A 21,138-nucleotide genomic window follows, 5' to 3' on the forward strand; every position below is an offset into this window, starting at 1 on the left:
GTATGTTTGTTTTGACTGGTTTGACCATTCTAGAAACATTAATCTGTATGTCAGGGCCTTAAGTCTCTCTCTCTCCTCCTTTCTCTCATCTCCTTCTCCCCTTTCTTTTTTTTAAAAGACATTTTGGCTGCTTTTCTGCCTTTATTCAATAGTACAGTGGAGCGAGACAGGAAACAGGGAGAGTCAGGAATTGAACCCGGGACTCACTATCAGCCTAAGTGGTGCACGCCTTAACCTCTCGGCTATCGGCGCCACAATACGCATCTCCTTCTCCCTTTTCACCCCCTTCTCTCTCCCAGTGTTCTCCTCCTCACCTGAAGTCCCAGTCGTACTCTCTTGGTGACCGCCGTCTCAGGGAAGATGGCCTCCACATGGGGCACCAGCTTGGTGCTCAGCCGGCCGCCCTCCGGGCCAATCAGGTCGCTCTCCTGCTGGACGCGGGAGACCACGGCGAAGTAGAGCGGGAAGTCGGTGGAGATGATGCGCCGGATTCTCTTCTTCTCGAGCTCCTCTTGGCTCTCCAGGTCTACAGAGGGGAAAGGGATGGGGAGAACGAGAGGGGAAGAAAGGACAGAATCCGAATCCGTTTATTGGTCAGGCATGCAAGGATCATAAAATTATATAAATCCAAGATGGAAAAGGAGGAAATAATCATGAGAAATAAGCAAGATATCAACTATTGCCCAAATAGGCATGCACGGTATAAACTTTACAGAATCAAGACCACATCACTGTTTTGCACTGACGTTTCCCTAAGTCTGTTTCTGTCTTTCTCTGTTCTCTCTCTCCCTCTTTCTCTCAGTGTTTCGGTCTATTAATATCCTCATCTCTCTCTCCCTCCCCTTCTCTGTGTGTGTGTGTGTGTGTGTGTGTGTGTGTGTGTGTGTGTGTGTGTGTGTGTGTGTGTGTGTGTGTGTGTGTGTGTGTGTGTATGTGGGGGTGTGTTTGTGTGTGTGTAAAGGGAAAGGTGTGCACATGCAATGCTACAGTAAATAGAGGCTGTCATTAGAGGACAATTTCCCCCCCCAGCAGCTCTATCCATCTCCATAACACTGACCTTCATCCATGCCATTCAGAATGGTTTCCAGCACTTCGTCACCATAGCGGTTGCGATGCTCCTTCCATACGGAGCCGTTCTCACTGCGGAGCACCACCAGCTCACGGTCCCCTCGGCCCAGAGCAGCAAAATGGGGTATTTCCACTATCACTGGGCTGTGGAATATGACAATAAGTCATAAGCATATGACTGCAATCAGATAACATGATGCCTCTTTTCTGATGATGGATGGATGGATGGGTGGCTCACTTCTGGATAATTGTTAAAAAAGTTCATGTTTTGCTCATTAGACCTCTATGAACATAATATGACCTTTAATAATATCAATTTCGGCGCAAATCGAACCCATTCAAGTCATGTGTAAATTGATTTGAATTACCGTAGTTAGAATCCATAAGAGTATAGGATCAAATAAACGCTTACACATTTTCAAGTAAGAAAATGGAAAAATGGAAAAAATCCAATTCTATCGATGCCATTCTATCCCTTCTATTCTATCATTAATTTCTGATGACAGCCTTAAACCAAAGTGGAAAAAAACTTGATATTCTATTATCAAAGTATCAAAATATCCTTGGAAATAAATAATTCAGTCAGTGATGTTCAGTGAACACAAAGAAACATATCCCTTCTCACTTGTAGCCAAGTGATCTGTGTACACACTGTGTCCTACAACATCTCTAACATCTGATATCTTCTTTTATGTGAGGAAAACCAATTTATTTTGGGGGCAAAGTTATTAATATTGTTTTGCAGAAACAGTTATGAAAATTAATATAATAATGGTACATGATGTACCTTTCCATCCATAGCGTTTTTCTGACACAGTAATTAAGAATGAATAATAATGAGTATAACAGAAGCTAAAGCATAGATGTAAATCAACACACACACTAGGCCTGTCCCCGACTAAGGATTTGTATAGTCGAATCTGATTGGCGACTAATTGCCAATAGTCGACTGGCAGTTTTTTTTTTGCATGATTCGACTGAGATTGGCAGTCGAATCAGTCTGATTCAACTTCCAATCTCTCAGTCAAATCATGCAAAAAATATGTTATGCAATAGAGGAACATTCCATTTGGCTGTAGGGGTGCATAGTGCCTGATTTAACATAATACAGGGTCCCCACACATTTTTACCAATGAATTTCCAAAACTTTTCCAAAACTTTTCCAGAATATTTAACCCAATTTCCAGGCCTATATAACAATCATTCAGCACAATAATAATAATACTCCTATGTACAATTCCCAAAGACCAGTGTAGCAAAAATAAAGCATAGAATGGTATAATTTCATTCCAAACTTCGTGCCAAATGTACTGACTAACTACGCATCACGCTGCAGCACGTTGTGAGCTTGTAGATCTGTTATTTTTGTCACGTCCGTTATAGAGCCCGACCGATGCCAGATTTTTTATTCCGATACCGATTTTGGAGAGTCCTAGACCACCGATACCGATGTTTTGACCGATATATTGTCAGAATCTTTTACGTTTCCAAATCAATTTGAAAACCTTGGATTTGTAATAAAGTTAACAACATTTAAACAAAAAGCAAGCAAATACAGGGTTTCCTGCAGGAAAAAAGTTAGGCCCGGTGCTAGGCCAGGGGAGACTCATGCGCGCCGATTTTTTTTGCATTTATTCATTAATTCTGATGAAAAACATGACTACATTATGCTATTGTTAGTCACATTTATTCAACATTGGGTTTGGACACAGGTTTCACTTAGAGCAAAGGTATTATAATATGTTACTCTCTACCTCCCCCTACAGGCTGGTATTATAATATGTGACTCTCTACCTCCCCCTACCATAGAGTTAAAAATAATAGAGAGGGCACCGGATATCGCCTCCCATCCACTTGCATTGAGTTGCTCACCCAGCGCATGTGCCTATTTGAACCCTTCTTCCGGGTTGGAAACGTATTGGAAAATGTGATGGGCGAGGCCTATTTGGGGCCTCGAACGCGTCACTGAAGATTCTCGAAGCCCCATGGCCTCGTTCACATACATTGGCCACACCTGCAATACCTCAAATGGCCAGCATGTTCAATTGGCTTCAATGAAACCACTGGGTTCTGGGGGCTTGCCCCCTACAGGCTGGTATTATAATATGTTACTCTCTACCTCCCCCTACAGGCTGATATTATAATATGTTACTCTCTACCTCCCCCTACAGGCTGGTATTATAATATGTTACTCTCTACCTCCCCCTACACTACAGGCTGGTATTACAATATGTTACTCTCTACCTCCCCCTACAGACTGGTATTATACTATGTTACTCTCTACCTCCCCCTACAGGCTGGTATTATAATATGTTACTCTCTACCTCTCCCTACAGGCTGGTATTATAATATGTTACTCTCTACCTCCCCCTACAGACTGGTATTATACTATGTTACTCTCTACCTCCCTCTACAGGCTGGTATTATAATATGTTACACTCTACCTCCCCCTACAGGCTGATATTATAATATGTTACTCTCTACCTCCCCCTACAGGCTGATATTATAATATGTTACTCTCTACCTCCCCCTACAGGCTGGTATTATAATATGTTACTCTCTACCTCCCCCTACAGGCTGGTATTATAATATGTTACTCTCTACCTCCCCCTACAGGCTGGTATTATAATATGTTACTCTCTACCTCCCCCTACAGGCTGGTAGACAGGCTGGTATTATAATGTGACTCTCTACCTCCCCCTACAGGCTGGTATTATAATGTTACTCTCTACCTCCCCCTACAGGCTGGTATTATAATATGTTACTCTCTACCTCCCCCTACAGGCTGGTATCATAATGTGACTCTCTACCTCCCCCTACAGGCTGGTAGGGCCTGTAATAAAGGCCAATCAAAAAGAAGGCCATCAAATAAAACGCAGATTTTTAAGTCCACGGAAATAATGAATTTAACTTGAAGGTTAAGGATGATTTAATTTTAATATAGTACAAGAATAGTGTAACTATCTGTAAAATATAACCCATTTATTTCATAAAATTATGTATTGGGTTATAGCCTATTTGTCTCAATATTTGTCACATTCAGCCCTGGACTTCACTGACTGTAGGGGTCACATTAATCACATTAGAATCACAGATTAGAGATGTTATATATTTTCCCCTATTTTATATTGTATTTTTCACTATTTAAAATATAGTATTTCTTAATTTTTAATAATTATAGCTTGTAGATTGCCTTTTTTCACCATTTGAAATTGTTTTAAAATAAAAGGAACAGTTTTCCCAACCGACAGAGAGTCAGAGACAATATTTAGCCTATATATGGTTCTGTATTAGTGTATGAGTCAGTTTTAGCAGATTTCATTCTAATTGGCTACTGTAGACTGCCTATCAATTTCATGGGCCTGGGTAGGGCCACCTGGCCTGGCGGAGATCTGCCCTGTTGCGCAGCAGCACGTCAGCAAGTGAAGGAAATGAATAAATACAAATACACAATGTTTTGTTGGATAAATGCAAATGATTAAATCATACAAGTATATTTTGATGCCAATACTTTTGTACTTTTACTGAACATTGGCCTTTTACTTGTTGTAACAGAGTAGCCTATTTCTTCCCATGTTTGCTACTTTTACTTAAGTAAAATATGATATCTGACTACTTCTTCCACCACTGAATAGCGGAGCTTTTTTCACTCACTTTAGCCTACTGTTTGATGGTGGTCGTTTGAACTTTATAGGCTATAAATAAAATATGAAGTAATGAGGGTCTCACTATAGGCCTAGCCTACTGTGTTTAGAACAATCCTCAAATATGAAGAACAAAGTGATGTGCAGTAGCTGATGTGTTGTCCGTCCACTATAGGTACAGTATTTGATAATCCAAGTTCCTCCACTCTTTATAAAACGTTTGACAATAAAAAATAATAGCCTATACTATAGATGTATATCGAACAGGCACAAATAACTATTTGTTTTTCACTCTATGACAAAGCAGTGTGCAGATCTCAACCAGGTCCACAATGGAAACAAGTTCCTTTAGGGTTTTTTGTGTTATCCTTTTAACAACCATTGTAAAATCCTACCTCTGTACTGTTTACAAAGTATTTAATCAATAAATAAAAAACAATAAAAAGTGTTTGGGGGCGGGGCACAGCCGCGAAACCTCGCTCAAATAGAGACCCTGCGAGCGAAAATAGGAGGGGTGGACGACGTCGTTGCACGGTTCGTTGTCGCTCGCGGTAGGTCAGGACGGTCTCATCGCCCGCTCGCGTCGCGTCACGTCGCATCGCTGGCGAAAAACTACTTATGTTACATATTTCGTGTAATGTTATACATGTTTATGAAAATGTTTTGTATTAAAATAAGAAAATTGCCAAAAACAATGCATAGCCAAATATTTTTCCAGGACCCTTGATAAATTCCAGGACCTTTGATCAATTTCAAACCTTTTCCAGTACTGGATTTTTTTTATTTTTATTTCAAAATATTTCCAGGAATTTCATGACCGTGGGGACCCTGATAATACTATTGGTTTCTCCCAATAAATCATGATGTATATCCTATTTTTGGCAAACTATTAGTTAATTAATATAAAAAACTAGGCCAATCTCTCAGTCAAAAAAATAATAATAATATAAATATAATATAATTATAATTCGACTAAGAGACACGCAGTCGACTCGGACCCCCCGCGACTAATTAGTCGACTATTCGACTAGTCGAGAGACACGCAGTCGACTCGGACCCCCCGCGACTAATTAGTCGACTATTCGACTAGTCGAGGTCAGGCCTAACACACACGCACACAGCAAAAATATGTCAATTAAAAAACATCACAGAAGAAACATTTTACATTTTGTCTTCCCATACATACTACATGATATCGTCGCTGTCGGGTGCAAACCTTGTACGTCCAAAGCCGTTACTTTTCAAGGGATGGAAAAAAGAACCAATGGATCCAATGTAGTAATTATTCACTCAAATAATTTTCATTTGTTAAAGGGATATTTCACCTTCAAATAAAATAAACAAAAACAATATATATAAAAACTAAATGAAAAAAGTAATGGAAAAATCACGGCACCCATATGGAGATTCAAGGTTTCTGCCCGACAGCAACGATACGTTTCATACACGTTTCTTTTTCAAACTAAACGACTCACCCGAGAAACTGCATACTGGACGGACCCAACGAGATGATGCGGCTGGCCAGCCCCTCCCCCTCCACCAGCGGAGGGGGAGTGGTCAGTTTCTGGGGTTTGACCAGCCGGCAGGTGATGCGCGTGGGCGCGGCGCAGGTGCGAGGAGGGATGATGACTCGCAGGCCGTGATGTCTGCTGCCTCGCATGGAGCCTCCCCGAGCGTCCACCATGAAACTCACCAGAAAGCTGAGAGTCCCAAAACAAAATAGTAGTATGAGGTCCAATGATGTAAGTACAGTCTTAACCACATTAAACCCGGCGTTCGGTTTCTCACTTTTTTCCCCCCACAATTTTCTAAATGTTTCAAACCTTTCAAAAATTGCTACATTTTCCAAAGTTGCTAAAATAGCAGATCTATAAGAATAAAATAGGGCTTAAGTGGTTAAATCATATACTCTGCTCATGTTGCTCGAGATACACTTATTGATTTGGACATCTTGAGCCAGAAGGTTTCAGATATTCAACTGTTGTTATTAAGATGACAGGGTTTCCGTCTTAACTCATTGAGTGCCACTGACGTGTTTCACGTGTTTTACCGCTATGGCGCAACGTGCCAATGACGTGTTTGACGTGTTTTTTTTTTTGAAAAACATGTTCAGAACCCAAGATATCATTATCTGAAGATTTGCAGCTCCATCCACTCCTTGTTTAACTTATAACTGAAAAAGTCTGTATCTCGCTTCCTAGGCACTTTTTTTTTACCTTGAAAAAATCTCTGGCACTGGGACAACATAGCCCGAAATAATTCTGGCAATTCTGGCACTCAGTGAGGTTAAGTACTGTTGGTTGTGGTTGAAATGATGCTCACAAGAAAAAAAGAAAAAAATCACAATGTAACAACTGATCCATTTGTGGGTAAATACAGTATATGTATTTTTCTTTTTTCAGGACTGCAGAAAATGTATGTGGATTGTTTTGCTGATGGGGTTGGACTGGTATGGTAGTCCTCCAAACTAGTACAGTACAACAGTCAACTGTTAACTCCAGTACATAATACATTTACAAATCTATTATTATCAAATAAAAGTGGTCACAAGCATACAGCCTTACAGTATATCCATTACCAGTCGATAGGCATTAGAATGGATAGGTTAGCAGGACAATACCCAGCATGCATTGCATGACAAGTGGAGCCAAATAGACCTCAATCGCCATTACTAAGCCCCCTCCCATATCCTTAATTATAGTTATAAGCATAAATACTCACAATGCTTTATAACAATAATCATAACACATTATAAAACATTGTATAATGACTTATAAGGTCAAGCATTATTCATTGTAATCTGCTTACATCACTATATACTTACAGCTAAGCACTCATAATGCAATCATAACACATCATAAAGTTTTTTGTAATGACTTATAAGGTCAAGTATCCGAATACTTCTTAATTACTGGTCACTCACAGACGTTTCCTCTTGACCAGGATCATAGTGTATCATAATTGTCATAGATATAATACAATTATACAGTATTATAAGCAAATTAGAATGCATTAGAGGCATGTTTATAATGCATTATAAACATCTCATAATAAACAGCTCAGTTAGGGGCAAGCACCAGTCGATCGAGAGTGCTGATGCTACACTGGCGAACGATCTGAATGGCTTCAACATAAGGTTCGAGGCTAAAATGCTAGCGCTAGCCTGGCAGCTGGCAGGGTTAGTCCTACACTACGGACAATGACGGAAGGGAGTGCTCCTCCCTCGCAGCAGAGAACACGCTCGTCTTCTCTGAACAGGACGCGAGGAGTGTGTTGAAAAGGGGGAACACCAGGAAAGCAGCCAGCCCAGGCATACGGCATCTCCGGGGCCGGGTCCTCACAACCTGCGCTGATCTCCTGGCGCCTGTATTCACCACCATATTCAACCTCTCCCAGGCCCAGTCCGTGGTCCCCACATGCTTCAAGAGGCCCATCATTGTCCCTGTACCCAAGAATGCCTCCCCAGCCGGCCTGAACGACTACCGCCTGGTAGCGGTCATGAAGCGCTTTGAGAGGCTATATAGGATCACATCTGCTCCGCTCTCCCCAGCACCTTGGAACCCGCACTGCAATTTGCCTACCATCCAAACAGATCCACCGACGACGCCATCTCCCAGATTCTACACGCCACCCTCTCCCACCTTGACAACAACAAAGAGGGGGGGGGGGGGGCTATGTTAGGCTGTTATTTATTGATTACAGCCCTGCCTTTAACGCCGTAGTCCCAACGAGGCTGGCTAGCAAGCTGGCATGTCCTGGGACTGTACCCTGCGGTGTGTGTATATGACACACAACTGCCAGATCCCAAGTGGTCAGGGTGAGCAGTCACACCTCTACCACCCTCCCCCTAAATACTGGAGCCCCCCCAGGGTTGCGTACTGAGTCCTCTGCTGAACTCCTTGTACACCCATGACTGTGTGGCCAGACACAGCTCAAACACCATTGTAAAGTTTGCTGACGACACAATGGTGGCCCTATCTCAAACGAAAACGAGGGGACCTATCTGGAGGAGGTGGCTGGCCTGTCGCAGTGGTGCCAGGAAAACAGCCTCTTTCTAAATGTCCAAAAGACCAATGGGATGATCGTGGACTTCTGTAAACAGAGGCAGAGGTCTTACATGCCCCGCCTAATCAACATGGAACCAATGGAGAGGGTGAACAGCTTCAAGTACTTCGGGTGCACTTGGAAAATGCACACAGAAACTGTGACAAAAAGGCAAGATAATGCCTGTACCACCTCAGGCAGCTGAGGACATTTTACGTCTCATTCTCAGAGAAGGCCCTGTAGTCTTTCTACTCAGCTACAACCCAGAGCATCCGGGCAAAGGCCATCTCTATGGTATGGAAATGGCTCTTCCCAGGATCTGCAAGTGCTGCCGAAGGTGGTGAGGTTGGCTGAGCACACCACAGGGAGCTCCCTCCCGTCCCTGCAGGACATATACGACAGCAGGTGCTTGAGTAGGACAAAAAGGATTATAAAGGACAAACAACATTCTAGAAAGAGTTTTTCCCTGCAGCCGTCAGAGCCCTGATTGAGGACAAGGTAAACAAAATATATAATAATAAGACAAATAAATACAATAAATCTATAAATCAAACAAAAACTAAATGAATACTGTAAGAATCCAGAGCAGCTACTCAAAATGTACAATGTACCGTACATAGCCAAGTGAACTAGACAGGTGAATTTGATGTCTTCTGCCTTCTTGCAAATTCCCCATTGCTGCTAAAAATATCACACCTGCCTTAAGAGGTTCATCATACCTGTACTTTTCACATTATTTTATCAATATTCTTCTTATTTTTGTTTCTTTTAGTATTTGTATTTTATTATCTTGTTGTTATATTGTATTTTTGTGTGAGCACAGTCTTTTGCGAAAGATGTCCCACCTAACATTTCGCTGCTTGTAGTTGTACCTGTATAAATGAGGGACAAAATAAACCCCACTTGATGCTTTATTCATGGGCTTCATAAAGTGTCACCATGTCCTGCAACCCATTCTGAGTGCAACCATTATCAATAACATTTGCATAACTAATGACCTGTAACTTGTTACTAAAAAGAGATCCTGTGTGATAAATTCACAAATATTGGATTCATTAGGAGGGAAAGCCTTTTAAACAAAGCCCAGAGTCCAGCTACAGCTGTGCCTCTGGGACAAAGTGTTCTTCATGATTTATACCAAATCCAACGTCCTTGCCCACTGCCACAGAACTGTATTTTATTATACCTTTATTTATATGGGCAAATCCCGTTGAGATACAATATTTTTTTTCCGAAGTAGCCCTGTCCAACGTAGCAGCAGTACAAAACGTTACAACAAATAAAAACAACATCATAAAAAACAAGACAATAAAAGCAACACATTACAGTGTAGCAAATAACATAAAGCATTAAAAGCACAGAAAACAGACAATAAGAACTCAAAATATACTGGTAAGGGAAGCAGTTGCAGTTGCTGTTTCTCAAGTCACCTTTGAATATTATGTAAAAAACTAAATAAAATCCTCCGCCTCTCAAGAGAACCCTGACCAGCATTCAAGACAAATACAGAAGTTGCAGACAACACAGCAATACACAGTAAAATCCGCAAAGGATAATGAATGGTGAGCCGATTAGGTCTTTAGGTCTTTATCACCTGAAGGGTTTTATTTCTCAACAATGACCGGGCGCTGCACGCACCATTCATTATCCTGCTTATTACATGGCTACCTAATAAGGCAATTAATATCATGACCCAAAGTGTAACAACAAAACGATTATGGTAAAGAAAATAACTGATTCCATTATGCCAGGTGCGTCCAGCGCAACGCGGTCTGCTCGCAAAACTCTGGTAGGAAGTGTTGCTCAAATATGAATCAATATTCTTTTTACTGCATTGCCTATTTCCCGTCTCAAATGTTTTCAGACACTTTCTTAGTGTACTGTTTAGCCGTAAAATGACATTGTATGATTATTTATAATGGCTGCCATGTTGAATATGGAACAAAACAAGCGGATTGACCGTCTGATTAATGGATTGATTGATTCAGGTGCACACTCTCCGTCTACAGCCAGAAATAACAGACCGATTAATGCCGGGATTGACCAATCAGAATTGACCAAGCCGTGTAATAATCAGTGTTAATTTATCCACATGTACAGTAACTCTGAGAGTTTACAAATGTAACCAAATGGACCCAAAAGGGTCCATTTGGTTACATTTGTGTACTCTCAGAGTAAAATTAACACTCAGGATTTGACTATGCAGAATAGACATTACACAGCATCTAAAAATCAAAGTGAAAGTAAGTCAGTTCAATACAAATGTTTCTTACCCGGTATGAATGGGGCTGGCCACTGGGCTGACGTTGTCGGACGTCTCTGTAGCAGGACTGCTGGGGATCAGAGAGTCCTCGTCATAGTCCTTTGGTAAGGGGGTCGGAGTGTGCTGAAGACAGATCCAGAATCAGTTTATTGGCCGAGTACGTTCACACATGCTCATATGTCACACACGCCATACACGCAAACACGCATGCACACATACAGGAAGCAATTCGAGTTTGGTGGGTTATGATCAAACAAAAACACAATCAAGAAATAGGGATATAAATGTAAAATAGAATAGAAGGAACATACACTATACAGTATATTCATAATTAATAAGAAATCAGATGAATGCACTGACTGACTGTAGCATACTGAATCTATACACAATGCATAAATAATACATTCTAACTCAGCTGATAATATACATTGTTAATGCTGTACAGTATTAGCAATTCAACTGTTTTTAATTAACACTAATTATGAAATTATTGTTTGAAATTATGTTGAGGGACAAAAATTATAACAGGAAAACAAAACATGTGATGTACTGTATGCAGTGAGTGTGTGAGGCATTTCAGACAAGAAATGGAACAAACTTAATATTCCGATATTCATTCAACTCGTATTGAACAAGCATAAAGAGACCCAGGCTTACAAAACACAATACATCCTCTGACCATAATGCAGTATGTTCATAATATGTAACAGCAGTACGCATACCTGATCCAGTAGAACTGTCTCTGGAGAAACACAAGGAATTCTGGGAATCGCAGGAGAATAGGGCCTAAGGCACATGGAATGAGAATAGAGGTATTAGGGTCAAAGATGTAAGACTACTGAGATGCAGTTTCACTTTGATTATTGTTAAAGTACATTATCATGTCATGTCTCATGCTATCTCATGATCACTATGACACACACGCACGCGCACACGCACGCGCACACGCACACGCACACGCACACGCACACACACACACACACACACACAGTGCTGGAAGGCAACTAAGTGCATTTACTCTAGTACTGTATTTTTTAGGTACTTTTACTTTACTTGAGTAATTAAAATGTTTTGATAGATTATATACTTCTACTCCACTAGGCCTACATTTCAGAGGCAAATATTATGCTCCACTACAATTATTAGAAAACCTCCATTACTAGTTCCTTTAGAATATCTTATTTTGAAAATAGCTGCACAGTGCAACATTCCAGGCGCAAACTTACGTGGTACCCAGGCCACCCTCAAACTCTCGGAGGGTCTTCTTAGGTGACAGGAAGTCATCATCCTGGTCCTTGAGGTCATCGAGTTTCAAGTAGCGACCTCCGTCCATCCCCAGCAACTCATCTCCTGCAAGCAACACACGCATGTAAGACGGCTGGAGACGGATGGAGGACAGACAGAGAACAAATCACAGAGCACAGACAAAAAAACAACAAGAAAACAACAAGAGAATACACTGCGGAAAGTATCAATCTTAACAGTCTTAACTTAATCTGCCTTCAAAGTTGACTTAACTTGACTCATATTGTTCCCCCCAGTGCATCTAGATTTGCTCTAATAATTACTATTACTAACGCTTAATCTATTCTCTGTTGTACAACAATGTCAAGTAAGCTATTTTTGGTGAACGACACCATCTTACAAAAGTATAAATCTGGCTTAAGAATCACTTTGGGCATCGTCTAGAGAACATTCTCTAACTGATGGTGTCTCCCCGTTGGGGGAATAAGCTTCAAACAAAATGATTACTCCTATTAGTAAATTATTTCCCCGTGATTTCAGAACAATAGCATGTTGATAGTGAATACGAGATTAAATGAGTTGTTCAGATTGACATTTTTTGCAGTGTAATGAGCGGAGCACAGGGTTAATTGTCTTATTCATCACAGCATCTTCCTTCCCGTCCCTTCATGATCCCAGAAAAGCGATGGAGTCAAACCGAACAACAAGTAGAGCCGATGGAGACCAATGGAGTGAAAAAAGAAGCTAGGTAAGACAGTGAATCTTGACGTGATTAGACACACTGCATGGACGGCAAACTGCAAGGCACCTGCTAACAGCATGTTACTGAGCATGCCCACTAGAGATGAAATCACATGGAGTGATGGTTGTTTCTGTTTAGGAGAGAATAACTTGGTTATTTAGGGAGGGATATTTTCAAATAACTTATGATGGATATTTTCAAATAACTAAATGATGATGATGATGATGATGATGATGATAATACTAATAATAGACTAATGGTGCACTATTCAGAACAGATACAAATATCTCAATAACAAAAGTAAACCAATAACAAACACTAAAAAACGGATTTAAAGTTTGCAGGAGTGGCTTGTTTTGAACAAAATGCCTCAATCATAAATGCAGCGTCCGAACACATCCCCACTAGGCCCAGGAAGACATGGCACCCTTTCACATTGTCCTTTTATAGCGCCGACAGGAGTCAGATTTTCTAAATGTTTTTTTTATATTACTCCTACAGATATTGTCCAAACATCACGCAAATCGGTACACATTATCTCTATAGTCATGTGATCAAGACGGACGATTTTTCATATTCCATCCTGATTAGCGAATTTCGAACATTGCTGGCCTACAATAACCCAACTGACCTGGCGGAGGCCTGTGCTCCGAGGAGCAATTTTTCTGGTTTTGAGAGATGGGGAGATGGGGGAGTGTAAACAGCCATTGCGTTCGTGCTGTTTGCTGAGCAGTTTCTCGACTGTGTAATTAGGTTATGGATCAATTAAGCTACATGAGCTCGAATGTTCAGGAGAAACAGCAGCACCAGCAACAAATTTGGGATCGGATTTTCCTCTAATGGTGAAATTCTGTAGTCCTGCATGTTAACATGAGTCGGAGGACAGATGTAGACTGAATGCTGGTAAAAGGAAAATGTCACGGTCACATGCCAATGAACGACTGATGGTGTTTTCACATTAAGCTTTGACAAAGTGACTAACAAAGTGGAGAGAGAGAGAGGAGAGAGTAGGGGTAGACATGAAGAAAAGAGAGGGAAAGGGGAAAGGGCTAGTAACCTTAACCAGAGAGAGAGACAGTGAGCAAGTGAGCTAGAGAGAGAGAGAGAGAGAGAGAGAGAGAGAGAGAGAGAGAGAGAGAGAGAGAGAGAGAGAGAGAGAGAGAGAGAGAGAGAGAGAGAGAGAGAGAGAATAACCTTAACCCTGGAGATTAATAGTGTACCCCTATCCCTAGAGAAAGCTAAAAAGAGAGAGACAGAGAAAGAGAGAGTAACCCTAAAACTAGAGAGAGAAACCCCAACCCTAGAGTGAGAAAGAGAGAGTGAAAGAGATGGGGAAAAGACAGAGACAGATGAAAACAGAGAAAGAGAGAGAGAGAGAGAGAGAGAGAGAGAGAGAGAGAGAGAGAGAGAGAGAGAGAGAGAGAGAGAGAGAGAGAGAGAGAGAGAGAGAGAGAGAGACAGACAGAGAAAAGATTAGAATACTGCATGAGAAGATGGGAGTCAGAGGAACGGACTGGGAAAAAAAATCAGCAACACGCAGATCGGGAAAATGAGAAAGTGCAATTGCAATGCGAGGCACAAGTTCACGACGAGCCACCGGACAACCGACAAAACAGACAGGTGCAGCACAGACACAGTCCTACCTAACGTTAGCTGGGCAACCCCTACAAAACAAATGGAAACAGGTCATTATGTAGAGTCATATAGACGGTTTCAACAGTCTATTGTTGCTAGGAGTCTTTATAACATTCGGTCGACTGTTTAGGGTTAGGGTCAGGGAAAATTACCACAACTGGTAAGAATGGATTCAAAAAATCTTATGGACATTTTTATGCAGGTTAGCTGCTTGCCAGATTAACCTAACCAGATTTCATATCCCAGGGCAACAGTTACTAACCCAATGTTCACAAAGACTGTGTTATTGCTTATAGCCTGAAACCATCTATATAAATAATTAAACTCTTGGTGGTAAGGTCATGTGTTTAATGGCACAAACAGTCATCTTTCACCATGACACAGAGTCATAGCTGAAAATGACTGATCAAAATAGAGCAATAGATTTAAGCAATAATACACTTAACCACACCAATCTACAAGCTCGCAACGAGACCCATTATGAACTTGTAGATCAGTTATTTTCGCCGAAACGTTTTGGTGGAGAGGGAAAAAAGGAGGGGGCCAAGTATTAGACCCCTGGGGGACCCTGGTAAATGTTGTATATAGGGTTTAAGTTTGTGCTATACCATCAAATATTGTTACTGGTGTGTCTATAACCACAGCACACCAGTGCCAACATTATGGTCCTGCACAAACTTCAGTGTATTATTGTGGATGTGAATATACCACAGTTTCATTATCAAGATTTATGATTGGATGTCAAGACAATGATGACACAAACTTATTATGAAAGTTGATTCCACAAAGAAGAATAGTTCCATCATTCCTTTCTAGCGCATCCAGGTCATCGTTTTTAAGAGGGATAAACCATTTATTCAGCCCATTTGGGATATTTTTGGTGCAGGCTGGTCATCAGTTTTAGTGCTCTGTGTGCTTATGTTACTGGGGAATAGAGGCGTTTATTAGAATGCCTCTCAGCCAAATCAAACAGCGAGGTTGGAATTAACTGTGGTATAAAGTGCTTCATCTGCAGCCAAATTTGCCAGCCTACCCTCATCCTCTGAAACATCCAAAACCTCATCCACTGTCTCAGGAAAACTCATCCGATGCTTCTCTGTTGTGATCTGCAGAGAGAGAGAGAGACAGACAGATAGACAGAGACAGAAAGAGAGACAGATAGATAGACAGCGACAGAGAGGAAAAAATAGACATGAGAGGACAGAGGGAGGGTGAAAATGACAAACGTGATTTCTTTTCTCCACAAGCATGAGAGCAGAGCCAGACCGATAATGTTTTTTTAGGCCGATGCCGATATTCTGAAAGAGATATATCGGCCGATATATTTATATACGTATACAACATTTTTTGCACAGATTGTCAAATGTGGTTGTCAAACAGTTGTGACAAATATGAAATGGAGGCAGGATATTTTACAGTTTAACTAATTATTTATTCTGTATTGTCCGAAATGAAATCAGTGCACTGAAACAGTAAACTTGACTGGGGAATTTAATCATTATAAATGCAAATAAATAAATGATAACATTTCTAAATAAGTAGTTCTCAAACATTTTCATGTCAAGGACCCCGAAATTGATATGTATTGTATTGTATTTGAACATTTGTCAAAAGAATTTAAAAATAGCAGATCTACAGTAAAAGCTCATGTGTGAGGCATTTTGTGAGCTTAGGATCAGCTATTTTCAAAAGGACATATTAAGTGTTTAAACTGTTCCTTATTTTGCTAGGGACCCCCTGGAAACCCCCCCCCCCACCCCCCTCTGGATGAAGATAGTCCAATATCGGAAGATACAATCGGCCGGGCTCTACGTGAGACACTGAAAACATGATCAATGTTTTGTAGCAGAATCCATCGTTTGAAAATACCAGTCATACTGTTAGCGTCAAGGTTGCATGCTGCCTTGCGTGAAGACATGACAATCATGTGTGAATTTCCTGTGTTACTCACAGCAGACACCGACTCCTCTGTGACCAGTTTCAACACATCAATTACAGAGATGTAGCCAAGCCGCTTAGCAATGCCCAGGGGAGATGTCCCATTCTACACAAAGAAAAATCAGATGTTTATCGCACCCGTTATCCAGCAAGATTCAATGCCATGTTATAACCACTTAAGCCCTATATCGTCGTACGATGAATAGCTAAAATAGCCGGTCTAGATGGTCTTTAATTCTTAATTATTCTTTTTTTAATAATGTTTTTAACTTTTATTTTCGCATATTTTCACCCAAAATAGGGACGTCAGGGCTAAAGTGGTTAAACATGAAGACGGATGTGTCCTCCAAAATGCCAGGCAGTGTCACCAGAGGGCTGGGACTCTTTAGATGTTAAAGCAATTTCAGTTCTGCATCATACATGTACTCTCATGCCACGTACAGTACATATATACTTTTTTCCCTTTACTAGATAACAAATTATTGGATTTTGGAATGAAACATCATACAAATGAAATACAGTGTTGTTACTTTCGGGACAAGCTTCAAGGCTGGAGGTCAACATTTTTCCATGAAAATATCAACCTTCCAGGAACATTATCCTGTGCACCAGGAAAGTTATTGCAAATGTCAAATCGTAAGCCAATTTAATGATTCAATTCAATTTTCAAAGATAGGATTATTAGGATTATTTATTTTTTGGGGTGTGTGTGTGTTGGGGGGGGGGGGGGGCTTTTCAGCTTGACCAGAAAGTGAGAACTCTGACTCACAGCTAAGAAAAGATTGAGGCTTAAGGGGAAATTCAGACCGCTGCGATTTTTCTCCACAACATTCCAATGTTTCATTTATGCTCCGTAGTATGACATGTGTCATCCGTCCAAAACAGCCAATCTAAAAGCTCCACGATGCGTGGCGAGCTTGTAGGTCGGCTATTTAGGGTGCACGGCACTGTTGTACAACAAAGTATAAATCAGGCTTAAAACGGTTTTGAGTCGTCACAAATCCTTGGTTTGAAGTAGGCTTAAGAGTTGGATGACGAGAGATTCTAAAAGAGGGAGGGAGGCAGACTGGGAGACTTCTTTAAGTAAAGTACTGTAAATGTTTGTTTTGTGTTGCTTTTGTAATTCATTCAATCACCATATTACACATAGTGCAATTAGGATACATCTTTTCATGATGTTTCTGTCAAGGTGCAGGGAAAGGTTGGCGAAAATGGCAGGGGATGGCGATGAAAGGGGGAATTAAAATGGACGTTTTCTTTTTATTCTTTCCATTTTCTCCCAATTTAGTGGTCGTCAATTCCCCATGTGTCACTGCGAATCTCCACTGTTGTCCAGGGGAGGTGCAGACAACCACATGACCCCTCTGATACACATGCAGTCACCATCCACTTCTTCTCACCTGACAGCGAGGAGTTTCACTGACCAACCAGTAGGAGTCGCTATTGCAGCAACAGAGAACACAATCCCCTACCAGCTTCCCACCCCCGAACAAGGCCAGCTGTGTTCGTCAGGGAGCGTCTGGCCAAGCCGGAGGCACCGCTGCCTGGAATCGAACCAAGGCCTCCGCGGTGCTGAGCGAGGACTCAAACCCAGGGGTTTTACCTTCATGCCAGGAATCAATTCCAGGTGTTTTACCTTCATGCCAGGAATCGAATCCAGGTGTTTTACCTTCATGCCAGGAATCAAGTGCAGGTGTTTTACCTCTATTCCAAGAATCAAAAGCCGGGTGTTTTACCTCTATGCTGGGAATCGAACCCAGGTGTTTTACCTCTATGCCGGGTAGATATTGGACGATATGGAAATTTCATGTCACGATTATTGTGGTCAAAATAATTGCGATTTACGATATTATCACGATGATCAAAATATGCTTAAAATGCCACTTTTGTTAACCACTTGCACCCCAGCATCTACATTCTGGGGGGGACCATTAGCCAAAAATAACAGATGTACAAGCTCACAATGCATCACAACGCGACAGGTTGTGAGCTTGCAGAGCTACTATTTTTGACAAAGAGATTTGGTGTAAAAAAGCGGTCCCAGTACAGAGCCAACTCAGGTCCACTGTATTTCACTATGAATCTCTGCGATATGATTATTGTGAGCGTTTTCTATTGCAAATAATTTGATATCAACGATTATCGTCCCATACCTAATGCCGGGAATCAAACCCAGGTGTTTACCTCTACGCAGAGTATCGAACCTGGGTGTTTTACCTCTATGCAGGATATTGAACACGGGTGTTTTACCTCTATGCAGGGAATCAAACCCGGGTGTTTTACTTCTATGCAGGGAATCAAACCTGGGTGCTTTACCTCTATGCCAGGAATCAGAGCTTTGTGTTTTACCTCTATGCCCACCAGATGCCCTGTTGCAAGATGTGTTTTAAGAAGTGTCTCACCGAGGTAATCTCATTGGGCTGAGCACCACTCTTCAGCAAAAGGGTCACAATGTCAGTATGACCCTGTTGTGCTGCCTGGTGGAGAGGGGTATAACCCACCTAGAGAGACAGACAGAGACATGCAGGGAGGGAGAGAGGAAGAGAAGAACGGTGAGATTAAGGGACGGTGGGAGAGGACGAGAAGGACAGAGACATGCAGGGAGGGTGAGAGAGGAAGAGAAGAATGGAGAGATTAGGGGACAGTGGGAGAGGAAGAGAAGGAATGAGAGATGGGGACACAGAAGCAATAGACACAGATCATAAAGTATGAATTGTTGTTAGGAACCCTTCCATAGAAAATGGGATATAATATTTGATGCCATATAAATATTATATACACTGTAAATCCTGTCCGATAAAACGTCTACAGGTGCTTATTTGATCCACACATGCTTCACAACCAGAGCAGTGTTTGCATGTCCACCCGACACCAGTTCTGGGTAGTGGGCTTTCTGGTGGGGCGGGGGGCCTAAAAGCTAATTGGACCAATGCGAGAATTACTGCGTCCCTGCCCGTGGGTGTGTGCCCAGATTATGGAGATCCCTGCCGTCAGCGCAAAGGAAATATGTCAGTCACATTTCTCTGTTTACTGGTGAAGTATTTTCAGATACCAGGGATTTTGACTTGGTGCATTTCTCTCAGACACATTATAATAGAGAAGAAATTCATATACATATATAAAAAGGTAAAGATGGACAGAGAGGTCAGAGAAAAATGGAGTGAAAAGTGCAGTATCTGGGAGAGAAACAAAGAAAAATAGAAAGAGAAAGGGAGAGAGAGGTATACGTATACAGTGAACCTGCATTGTTTATCTCACACTGACAAACAACCATACACACAGTAAAGTCCTCAGTGTTAATTTAACTCATAGAGAGTACAAATGGATAAATGAACACTGAGGATTTTACGGTGTACAGTATGAGCTGAACAGAAACAGACAATGTTGGAAACAGACAATGTCTTGAGAGATTAATTGTTTAATACAATCCATGCGTATCAAACAATGTGTGCAGATTAGGCACACAGGGACAACAGTATACGCAAGAGAGAAATAAAGGCAAAAGGGGTGTGTGTGTGTGTGTGTGTGTGTGTGTGTGTGTGTGTGCACGTGCGTGCATGCGTGCGTGTGTGTGTGAATGAGAGTTCACGAGAGAGAGAGAGAGACAGAGAGGGACAGACAGAGAGAGACACAGAGAGAGAGACAGACAGACAGACAGACAGACAGACAGACAGAGACAGACATTACCCTGGTCTTGCAGTTCACATGAGCCTGCTGCTGTAGGAGAAACTTCACCATCTTGATGTTGCCATAGTGACAGGCCACGTGAAGAGGTGTGTAGCCCATCTAACACAGAGTGGGAAACAGTTTTCATCGCGTTATCACCTCATTAGCCCCATTGACCCTGCCCACCTTATTTTGGGCATGTTCGTACAGTATAGGCAAACATTTTATAACATTTTCCCAAATGTGTTAAAACAAAAAAAAGAAAAAAGTAATTTTCAAAAATTACAAAAGTCACATCCCGATGCGTTATGAGCTTGTACTGTATACCGTCTGTTTTCGCTATTCGTCACATGCCGATGCATAATAGGGCTTAAGTGGTTAAATAGAGGTTGTAAATCTCATGGAAAGAACTTGTGTAAACAAAATGCATTCAGAATAGTCATAATTGGCAGCTTGCCCTGGTGCTTTCATGCAGATTATCCCCTAGCAGAGTTAAAATGCTTTCCTTTGAATATGTATTGTTTCCAAGGAGCCTGCTGGATTATGACTACCTATTGTTTTTCCCCCTAAATATTGTTTTCCTTTATTGAAACAGTGGTGGCAGCACAGGTTTGAGGTTTCTGTCGGGCAGAAACCTTATACTGTATGTACAAAACAGTTGCTTTTCAGGAATTGGGAAAAAGAACGCATGTTCCAGTGGATTCAATGTAATCATTATTGAGTCACAAACTCTTGTTAACCAATTTAATTGGTTAAATATTAAATATTTATAAAACCTACAGACAAAGCTATATAATCACTTTCAAACTTGCCCTCATGATGCCGTTTTAAATGTATGTAATTTGTGTGGTAAAAAGACAAAACAAAAGTGTGTTGAATTGTTGAGATTATCT

General features: G+C 41.3%; 1 protein-coding gene across 1 annotated transcript in view; it reads right to left on the bottom strand.

Moving 5' to 3' along the window:
- Nucleotides 1-21,138, bottom strand: part of ank1b (ankyrin 1, erythrocytic b) — a gene marked incomplete at both ends in the record, with an annotated part of 143,087 nt that overhangs the window by 30,791 nt on the left and 91,158 nt on the right. The window contains 11 exons of the mRNA XM_080420187.1: nt 315-526; nt 1,058-1,212; nt 6,188-6,412; nt 11,030-11,142; nt 11,742-11,805; nt 12,246-12,369; nt 14,650-14,670; nt 15,675-15,747; nt 16,593-16,685; nt 18,982-19,080; nt 20,267-20,365. Of these exons, the coding sequence (XP_080276313.1) occupies nt 315-526; nt 1,058-1,212; nt 6,188-6,412; nt 11,030-11,142; nt 11,742-11,805; nt 12,246-12,369; nt 14,650-14,670; nt 15,675-15,747; nt 16,593-16,685; nt 18,982-19,080; nt 20,267-20,365 (1,278 nt within the window). The remainder of the gene's footprint in view (nt 1-314; nt 527-1,057; nt 1,213-6,187; nt 6,413-11,029; nt 11,143-11,741; nt 11,806-12,245; nt 12,370-14,649; nt 14,671-15,674; nt 15,748-16,592; nt 16,686-18,981; nt 19,081-20,266; nt 20,366-21,138) is intronic.

The sequence above is a fragment of the Gymnoscopelus braueri genome, assembly GCF_963280865.1.
Source record: "Gymnoscopelus braueri genome assembly, chromosome: 22".
In the NCBI taxonomy this organism is placed as follows: Eukaryota; Metazoa; Chordata; class Actinopteri; order Myctophiformes; family Myctophidae; genus Gymnoscopelus; species Gymnoscopelus braueri.